The 10,007-nt window shown below is 52.3% G+C and overlaps 2 protein-coding genes across 2 annotated transcripts in view; one reads left to right on the top strand and one right to left on the bottom strand.

The window, feature by feature from the left end:
- The window catches only part of Safb (scaffold attachment factor B), a 21,230-nt gene extending 20,377 nt beyond the window's left edge, over positions 1-853 (bottom strand). The window contains exon 1 of the mRNA XM_031347053.1: positions 345-853. Within this exon, the coding sequence (XP_031202913.1) occupies positions 345-830 (486 nt within the window). The 5' untranslated portion in view covers positions 831-853. The remainder of the gene's footprint in view (positions 1-344) is intronic.
- Safb2 (scaffold attachment factor B2) overlaps positions 846-10,007 on the top strand; it is a 23,522-nt gene continuing 14,360 nt past the window's right edge. Inside the window, exons 1-6 of the mRNA XM_031347052.1 lie at positions 846-1,390; positions 2,406-2,493; positions 6,939-7,003; positions 7,080-7,283; positions 8,173-8,235; positions 9,166-9,216. Of these exons, the coding sequence (XP_031202912.1) occupies positions 1,037-1,390; positions 2,406-2,493; positions 6,939-7,003; positions 7,080-7,283; positions 8,173-8,235; positions 9,166-9,216 (825 nt within the window). The 5' untranslated portion in view covers positions 846-1,036. The remainder of the gene's footprint in view (positions 1,391-2,405; positions 2,494-6,938; positions 7,004-7,079; positions 7,284-8,172; positions 8,236-9,165; positions 9,217-10,007) is intronic.

The following is a 10,007-nucleotide window of genomic DNA, read 5'->3' as shown; positions in this document are numbered from 1 at the left end:
AAAAAGAAAAAACCAAAAACCACCTGTTCTGCCTCGGGGGCCGAAAAGGGGCTTGGGATCGAATCCTGCCACAAGCTGACCCTGCTGGGTGACCTTGGCCGAACCTCCTCCATCCCCCTTTGGGGTTGGGACTAAGCAGTACAGGGAAGGCGATGTCATCGATCCCTCGAACCCGTTCGCGGTGTTACCTCCTTCTGGGCGCGTCGCTGCGGCGGCGGGATTCGAACACTCCCAGCCGGCGCCCGCGGAGCCCTAGTGTTGGCGCGCGGCGCGAAGGCCCCGGGCCGCTCCGGGCCCGGCGGGGGGTGTCGCCATGGCGACCGTGGGGTCCCCGCGAACCTCACCTTCTTCAGCCGCTCCATCAGCACGCTCTTGTTGCCGCTCGAGTCGAGGTTTCGCTTCCGCAGCTCCGCCCGCAGGTCGATCACCCGCAGGTCGCTGAGCCGCCGCGTCCCGGTCTCTGACGCCGCGGAGCTCGGGGCCGCCGCGCTCGCCGCACCCGCGTCTCCTAAACCCGACAGAGTCTCCGCCATTCCAGGGACCCTGGTTCCGTCGCCCACTCCACACAGAACCGGGTCGGTAGGTTTGTGTGGGTGTGTTTTTGGACTTGTTATTATTTTTTTTTGAATCTCGGCCCTCTTACCACAAAATGGCGCCGCCTGAGAGGGAACCGCTTCAGCCTCCCCTGAGGCGCACCTCGACACTGCGCAGGCGCCGCCGGCGCGAGACGGACGCTCCCAGACGCCTCTACACAAGCGCCGAGAGCGCGGCAGCGGCCAAGGCGCAGGCGCGCCTCGCCGGCTCGCCGTCGGCCACGGGCCACGGCGCATGCGTGCTACCGTCCACGCGCCTGCGCATTGAGGAGAGAGCGCTAGGCCGGCGTCGGAGCACCGGCAGCAGATCGGTGGCGTACGCAGCCGGGAAGCTGAGGGAGGCGAGCCGGGTCAAGGCGGTGCGCGTGCGCATAGAAAAGGAGGGGGGGCGACGGGGCTCACGACCGGTTGCGCATGTGCGTTTGCACCAGCGAGGCTGAAGAATGCGTTGGCGTGCGGCCTGGGACGTGCGTCAGAGCTGTGCGCCTGCGCGGCCGCAAAGGGAGGCGGGAGGAAGCGAGTGCGTTTTCTTCTTAAGCAGCGCCATTTTGTACTCCGAGCCGCCACTACCGGGGCCAGCTAGTGTGGGAGGGTCCGGAGCGAGTTGGCAAGTCGCGGGAGCGAGGATGGCAGAACCTGTTACCGGGTCGGGCGACCCCGCCTTCGGCCCGGTCGCCTCGGAGGGTGGGATGCGGCGGCTCTGCGACCTGCGAGTGATCGACCTGAGGGCGGAGCTGAAGAAGCGGAACCTGGATACGGGAGGCAACAAGAGCGTGCTGATGGAGCGGCTGAAGAAGGTGAGGGGAGGGGATCCGGTCGGCGCCGGGGCCACCGAGGGAGCCGAGGCTGTGCGTGCGGCCCTGGCCAGCCGCTGCCCCCCTGTGCCTTGCTCCCCATAGAGTGCGCCTGGGCACGTCTCCATGACCTTGCATCTGCAGCTGTCTTTTCTGCCACCTCAGTTTACTCGTCTGGAGAATTTGTCAGTCAGCTCCGTGGTTGGCTCTGCCCAGTGCCTCCGCACAGACCATGCTGGCTCCCAGTTCTGGTCCCCGTGTGCTTCCCTGGCCTGGAGCCTAGTTGTCATCTTGAGTCAGCGTGAGATGTCACTTCCGTGCCCCTAGACAAGAAGTCTTGTCTAGTGGACTTGAGCACTTGACACAAACTTGCCTGTGTGGGTGGAACAGGGTCCTTGAGGGTTAGGGACTTCTGATTGGCTGCAAGTGGAAGGCGCCAGGGGACTGAGTGAGAATTTGCTAGCGCTTTCTTCCTCAGCCTATGTTGTTTTTCCTCATCAAAAATCAGCGCTCCCTCTCCCTCACACAGCTTAATTTCGGAGAGCTGCTATAGCCCAGTGTGGCCTCAGACTAACCTTGAGCTCTTCATCTCCTGTCCCCGTTTCACCTCCAAAATGGTGGAATTAAAGGTTTGCTTCGTTGTGGGAGGCCTTTTGAGCTCCATCAATCCCTGTGTTTCATGAAAGAGCACACAAAGATGAGCACTCACCAACCCTGATCTGGGGGTGATACTTGGATTTTGTGTTATTTTCTGTCTGTGCTGGGGATTATATCTAGGGCCTCAGGCTGCCAGGTAGTGTATGACCACAACTGACTGTGATTCTGCAGCTCAAGCTTTCAGCCTCCCTTTCTCTGGGTTTTGGGCCTTGAGCAGGAAAGGGGAGCTGGCTGCTAGATGTGATCTGAAGCCACAGTGTGAACACTTGCAACCACAAGGTTGCTACTTAAAAAAGAACAGTTTGTGCCAACCCCTCCTAAAAGATAACTTTATTTAAAAATCCACACTCTTTCCTATCAGGCATTTAAGGAGGAAGGACAAGAACCGGAGGAGGTTGGAATCAGCTGGGGAGCTTCGAGCAAGAGGGCCGTAAAGAGAAACACCAAAGGTACCTGCTAGTGCTTGATGCTGGGCCTGGGGAGTGGGTGTCAAGACCAGTAGGCTCTGTATATGTGTAATATGCATACTTACGTGTGCATCTGTGTGGGACAGCCTTAGGTATTACCTTGTGCCCACCTTAGGTTTTGTTTTTGTCTTTTTTTTGTTGTTGTTGTTGTTTTTGTTTTTCGAGACAGGGTTTCTCTGTGTAGCCCTGGCTGTCCTGGAACTCACTCTGTAGACCAGGCTGGTCTCAAACTCAGAAATCTGCCTGCCTCTGCCTCCCAAGCACTGGGTTTAAAGGTGTGCACCACCACCACCAGTCATATTTTTGTCTTAAGGTTTATTTTGTGTGTGTGTGTATTGTGTGTGCCTGCGTGTGAATGCCCGTGTGTTTTGGTACCCACAGAGGTCAGAAGCAGGTCTTGTAAGGAATGGCTACCAGTCTCCATGGTTCCTGGGAGCTGAAGCCCATCCTGTATGACAGCAGCCAGTGCGCGTTCTTAACCGCTGAACTATCTGTCCAGCCTATGACCTAGTAATTTGGCTGGGCTGCTGACCAGGTCCTCCAACTTCAAACCCCAGCACTAGGATTACAAATGCCCTCCTGCCCAGCTCTTCACATGTGCTGGGATTGAGCCCAGGCCCCAAACTCGCTTGTACAGGAAATGTTTTGCCAGCTGAACTATGTGCCCATTGCCCTGAAGTCAGGTTTTACCAGTGGCTTCGAGGACAGAGAATGGCCAATTCTAGGTTGGCCTAGCTACATGAGATTCTTAAGGGCCAGATATGGTGGTCCATGCCTTTAATCCCCGCACTTGGGAGACAGAAGCAGTCAGATCTCTAATTTTGAGACCAACCTGGTCTACAAAGTGAGTTCTAGGACAGTCAGGGCTATGCAGAGAAAACCTGTCTTAGAAAAAAACAGCAACAACAACAAAAAAAACCCAAACCAACAATTGAGGGCTGGTAAAAATAAAAAAGGCTCAACTACTAAAGGTGCCTGCTGCTGAGTCTGAGAGATTTTTGATCCTTGAGACCAGCATGGTGGGAAGAAACAACTGGCTCCCAAAAGTTGACCTCTGACCTCCACATGCACATTGAGGCACACACATATCTACCTTTGCTCACAGAGGACCGCCATAATGTAATTTTTAAAAAAGCACTAGCCTGGGGGCCTAGTATAACCCTGGCTGCTTGTGTTGCAAACACTTGCCTGGCTTGACTCAAGCATATCAGATCATTGTCAGATGAGCCTGGGCGAGGTCTGGCATGGTCTAGAGTGTGCCTCCTTGGGCAGAGCTGTGCCTGTCAACCTCTGGAGGTTCTCAAGAATGTGGTGTTTGGTGTGATGTGCTGGCCCATGGCTTCCAGGCCAGTCAGAGGCTCTGTGATGATAGGAGTGAGGTTTTAGCCCATGAGGCACTAAGTTAGTGGTTCTCTGAGCACCGCTTTCTGGCACAGTGGGGAAGAAGTTCCAGAAAAGTCATAGTCACTCCCTCTCACAAGTGAGGTTCAAACAAGAGGTTTGGGATGGGCAAGTGTCTGCCCAGTGTGCAGAAAGCCCTGCATTGGTTCCAGAGCCTCTCAAGTACAGGTGAGACCACCGCACACAGAATGGCTCTGACCTGCAGTTCTTGTTGAATTGGCTAATGAATGTGTCCCTTGTGCTGGTATTCAACAACTATTGGTGTGTCCTTTCTATGTCCCATGAAGGTACTGCACCCACTACAGAGTCCCACTCCTCAGCTGAACTGCTCTGAGCACCATAGGAGTTATCTGGTTCTGAGAATTTAACCAGGGCCACCAGGCACTGTCTAGCCATCAAGCTATGGTCTTGGCCGGGATTTGGATTGTTAGTCAAAGTCTTAAGGATTATTAAAAGTTGAGGTTTCTTTCTGTGTCTATGTGGATTGGTATGCACATATAGGAGGTACAAGGTCAACAGTGGGGTGATCTCAGTTGTTATCCATGTTACTTCATGGGAGAGAGTCTCACTGGCCTGGAGCCTGCTGATTCAGCCTGGCTGGTTGACCACCTCCCCAGCATTCCTCAGATGACATCTACCCTAACTAGGTTTTTTTTTTTGTTTTGTTTTGTTTTTTGTGAGTTTTTCATTTTTTTTGTTTTTGTTTTTGTTTTTGTTTTTTTTGTTTTTCGAGACAGGGTTTCTCTTTATAGCCCTGGCTGTCCTGGAACTCACTTTGTAGACCACACTGGCCTCGAACTCAGAAATCCACCTGCCTCTGCCTCCCAAGTGCTGGGATTAAAGGTGTGTGCCACCACCGCCCAGCAGGGTTTTTCATTTTATTTAGTGTGTGCGTGCCCATGAGGGCACATAAAACAGAGACCAGAGTGGACTATCTAGGAGCCATTTCTTTCCACCACGTGTGATCTGGGAATCAGACTCAGGTCATTGGGCCTGGTGGCAACTGTTTCACCTACTGAGCCATCTCACACACCCCACACCCCTGCTTTTGTTTTAACATTTTATAAGTGTGGTAGCCCACATGAGGTATCAGAGGACAGTTTTATACAGTTGATTCTGTGGATTGAACTGGGCATTTGATTCCAAAGGGAGAGTTGGTAATGTTGGAGATGGCATGCCAGTAGGCAGCTGGATCAGGAAGCTGGTTGGTCACATTTCCATCCATGCACAGGAAGCTGAGAGAACAGAAGTGAAGTGAGGCTCTCAGAGCCTCTCACAGTGACAGACTTCCTTTAGCAGTCTTCCAAAACCAGCAGTTCTCAGTCTGTGGATCACAACCCTTTCGGATCAAATGACCCTTTCCCAGGGGTTACCTAATACCTAAGACCATTGGAAAACAGATAACTTATAATTCATAACAATACCAAAACTACAGCTACAAACTAGCAATGAAAATAATTTTTTGGTTTGGGTCACTACAACATGAACTATATTAAAGGGTCACAGTAGTTTGAAGGTTGAGGACCACCGTCCTCAAACAGCACAGTGAACTGGACACAAAGTGTTGAGATACCTGACATTTGTCATTCAAATCTCACTTGACAAGGTCTTTTATCCACTGGCCTGGGACTGCTGATTCAGCTAAACTGTTTGGCCAGAAAAATGCCCAATGCTTTGTTTTGCACCTCCCCAGCTTTGGGATGACAGTGCAGATATCACCAAACCCAGCACTTACATGGGTGCTAGGGACTGAGTTCAGAGTTCATGTTAGCCACTGAGCAATCTCCCAGACAACTGTTCTTTTAGCAGATGATGTTCTGGTTTTGTTTGTAGTTTTAGGACTTTCCCAGTATTCAGTGTTTGGAAATTGTCTGATGTATTGGCTGTTGAAACCAATAAAACAGACGGACAGAAGGCCTCCAGATTTGAAACCCACTGTGTTTACACAGTGTTAGTGTTGAAGTCTTGTTTGATGCCAGGGGTGAGGAAATGATGCATCCTGGGCATTGCATGGTAATCATCCATCAGTAATGATGGTGGCAACAACTACAAGAGGCTTCAGGTTTTACTGAGGTGCAAGTGAGCACGCACGCACGCACACCTGAAAGTCAAGGATGCTGCTCCCTCCCAGGCCTCAAGCTTTGAGTAACCCTCAAGAGCTGCCTTCTGTCTTCCTTGGTATAGTACAAACTCCTACAGAGTTTGTTTTCTTTCATAAAACCCTTGGTGGTGTTCTGTGTACTACAGATTTGCCCACAAAACAGTTGTGTAGCTGAAGGGGCTCCATCAGCAGAGCTCTTGCCACAGAAACGAGGGTGGGACTGAGCTCAGATCCCCAGTAACCATGGGAAACCAAGTGTGCCTGCATAACCACAGTGGTGGGGAGGTGGGCACAGGAGGGTCCCTGGGGCTTGGTGGTCGACTAGCCAGGCTGAGTCATTTGGCTCTAGGCCAACTGATGAGGTACAGGTGAGACTCCGTACTAGGAAATAATGTGGGTAATAACCGAAGACCCGCTGTTGACCTCAGAACATGCAGCTGTGCATGTACCACACAAGACCAGTGCTAAGTTGCAGAGTAAGCATGAAGGCTGGGGCCCTGTCAACAGTCCAGTATATCCACAGACAGCACTGCAAGGTATCCCACAGGCTTGCATAGCCAAGCCCAACTAGCAATGAAGTTTCCATTCTCAAGTGTTTGTTGCCTGGTTGTGATGGGGAGGCAGAGGCAATCAGCTTCAGGCCAGCCTAGCTTTTTTTTTTTTTCCCTCTGTTTTTTTGAGGTGTTTAGTTTGGAACAAATTTGAGATCTCTTAAAGCTATTTTATGCAAAGTCTTAAAGCTATTTTATAGCAAAGCTATTTTAAGCACTGTGCTAGGGTGATTGAAGCCTTGGCTTAGACACCTACCAAGACAGGGTCCCTGCATTATGGGCAGATACCTAACAACATGGAATTGTGTTGTCTCTTGTCAATGAACTGAGGCTGGCTCTGGCCTCTAATCCAACTGACACTATTCTGTAACTAGGATCCAAGATGGAGGAGGAGGGCAGCGAGGACAACGGCCTGGAGGAAGATTCCAGAGATGGGCAGGTGTGTTGGGCCTGGGGACGGCACACCTTCCCATGCCCCAGGGTCTTGGTGACTGACATCCTCACTCCCCTCACAGGATGGGGTTGTGGTTCTTCAGAGTTCACAAGACAGGGACACCATGGATACAGGTGTGCCAGATAGGACGGAGGTTGAGGACCTCAGTGTGCCCTACCTGGGGAAGGCCGACACTGTCAACCAGATTCTTCATGCCTTCGATGACAGTAAAGAGTACGTGGCCGTGCAGCTGGGACAGCTTCCAGCTCAGCTCCTGAAGCATGCTGTAGGTAACTTGCAGCCACGTGTGCGCCAGCGGCCCCAGGGGCTCAGCATCACGGCTACCCATGCCCTGGTAGAACCAGACCCCAAGTTTAATCCCTGGTAGGGATTGTGGGCCAGTGACCACTACTACAGCATAGTGCAGGGAGTGCTGTGGACTCACAAGGAGATGGGTGTGTGGGTGGCATGAATGAAGGCTGTTCAGGTCACAAGGGCTCTGGAAGCACACTCAACAGAATAGTCTCACCTGGTGGTGCTGCTGTCTGCTCTAAAAACCTGAGGCCAACCCAAGTCTATCCCAGGTCTGTGCGGGTTGGCTTTGCGTGATGCTCACAACTAGTTGATTCCATGTGGTATTGTGGTTTTGTTCTTGAGGGACTTGCCGAGATTGAGCCTCAACTGAGGTCAGGGAATATAACAACATCCAGTGAGTCTCAGATAAACTGGACAACCTCTGCTCAGCATAGTCTGAGTGTGTGGCCCTGTGGAGGCTCTCTGGGATGCAGGAATTATCATGGATCCCAAGGTGAAAGGAGAGCAGCAACTCCAAGTGGTTCCTCCCACCCCCCACCTCCCACACCAGAACATGAACACAGCAATAAGTAAGGGTAAGTCTGAGGTAGGAGAGCTGGAATAGCACCTGTTGGGATATGAGTCTCCTGTACTTAGAAATGGCCAAGGAAAGTCACTGTCCTCACTCAACCAGCACACACCTGAGAACTGCTATGAGCCTCAGCCTGGAGTGAAGGGTGACTGTGCTATCTATCCTCAGCTGAGCTGACACAGTGATGGGCGCTGTTGAGCAGTGGACATAGGTTGTATAGGAAGCTGTGAGGCTGAAAAGTGTTCACAGCTTTGGCCTCCATGAAGTCATGTTCTGATTCATTTGCCAGGTGAATGAGGATGTCTTCAAGAACACTCTGGAAGCTTCCATGTCAGACCTTAAAGTAACTCTGGTGAGTGGAGTCTCCCTGTGGTTCTTGCAGTGTAGGAGACACTGATGTTCCAGATGAGACTGTGTGTGCAGAGCACGGGGACACTGGCTGTTTACGCTGTGGCAGTTGCCTGAGGGACAGTTAGGGGAGCAGATGTGCCTTGGCTTACAATTCCAGGGACTTTAGTCCAAGGTCAGGTGACTTGCTATATATGGCTAAGAGGAGGAAGAATATCATGGCAGTGGGAGAGTGTACTATAGGAGGCTGCTCCCCCTCATGGTGGCCAGGGAGCAGAGAGAGGAAAAGAAAACAGAGGCCTCTTCTTCCCCAGCCAGTATCTTCCTGTTGTATGTTCACATCCACCAAAAGAAGGAACCATTCGTGGGACCAGAGCCCTGTAGTCCAGTCAACTCCAACCTTACAGTGTGGTAGATAGTGGCTGGCACATGGGTTGTGGAAGTACTGTGAGGCAGGGCTATGATCAGGACCAAAGGGCCAGGCAGCTGGTTTGTTTAAGTGCCTGGAAGGTTCCTAGAGAAATCCAGGCTTAGAGTTAGAGTAGCTGAGTTCAGGGATGAACTTAGTGTGGTGGTAGTCCTGAAGCAATAAGGGGTACAGCTCCTGGTGTGCAGAGATGCCTGTGCTTGGGATTATGAGGTCCCAGGCCTATGCAGAGAGTGCAGCCACTGTCCTGAGTGAGCAGGCAGGCTTGGGGGAAGTGACCACTGCCTTGTCTCTCTGTATCTTTGTCATTGGCTACTTCATAGAATAGGGTTCAATTTCAGGTCCAGAGGGGTACTTCAGCCTGGTGCACAAGAGCACTTTTTCAAGGTGTGGCTGTCCACTGAGAAGCCTCTGAGTGGATGAGGCCTTGGTGACAGATTTGTACATGGGATCTGTGGCTGTGTTATTTGGAGTGATGTGTACCCTTCTATTCTCTCTCTCCAACAGGCTGATGAAGAAGCCCCCTTGGAACCAGGTACTGCTGAGACAGGCACAACAGTGCGGCTTGGCGCCCCTGCTGCTCGCACTTAAGTCCTGTCTGTTCTCAGCTGTGTTATGGTTTCATAAATCACCCCAGTGGTGGACCATCCCAATCGCACAGGATCAGAGATTGGAAACCCACTGTATCACCAGATCTGTGCGTGTGCTGTGGCAGCCCAAGGCAGTCTTAGGGGCAGATGCGCCGCTTGCATCAGGCCATGCAGAGTGGCTATAAGTGGCCACGAGGTGAGGCAGCGAGTCCACACACAAGACAGATCTTGTGATACCTTACCAAGCCAAAGTCATGGGGTTGAGGCAGTTAAGGCAGGCTGAGGCTGTGGTAGGGGACTTACCCCAGAAGCCACCAATGCCAGAAGATATGTGGGTCTCTCTGTCAAGATGTTCATCCTCAGCCCCTATGGACTGCCATGTTCCCAAAGGTGAAGAGCGGTTCCAGTAGCCTTGGACTGTGGTGCTGACCGCAATCCATCAAACTGAGAGCAGCAAGCTACTCAGTAAATGGTGACTGCCATGGCTTCAGCACTGTGGACATTGGGAAGGAAGTCAGAAGACACGGGCATGATGGAAACCCTGAAGAAAGCTGTGGAAGCTGCGCTGTGGCTGTAGGGTAGAAATATGGGGGGGCCCCACCTCTGCCATTAGCGCAGGCTGGGGGTGCCATGGCCATGGGCGCAGGTAGGATGCAGGCGCTGTGTAGCGGGTTTTCCAATCTCTGTGTACCCAGCAGTTCTGTCGGTGTGAGCAGGGCCGCAGCGCCCGAGCCGCAGTTGTGATTGCTTTATTTCCCT

The sequence above is a fragment of the Mastomys coucha genome, unplaced genomic scaffold, assembly GCF_008632895.1.
Source record: "Mastomys coucha isolate ucsf_1 unplaced genomic scaffold, UCSF_Mcou_1 pScaffold3, whole genome shotgun sequence".
Lineage (NCBI taxonomy): Eukaryota > Metazoa > Chordata > Mammalia > Rodentia > Muridae > Mastomys > Mastomys coucha.
Note: the sequence above shows the minus strand (reverse complement) of the source record. Positions and strands in the feature narration are given on the sequence as shown.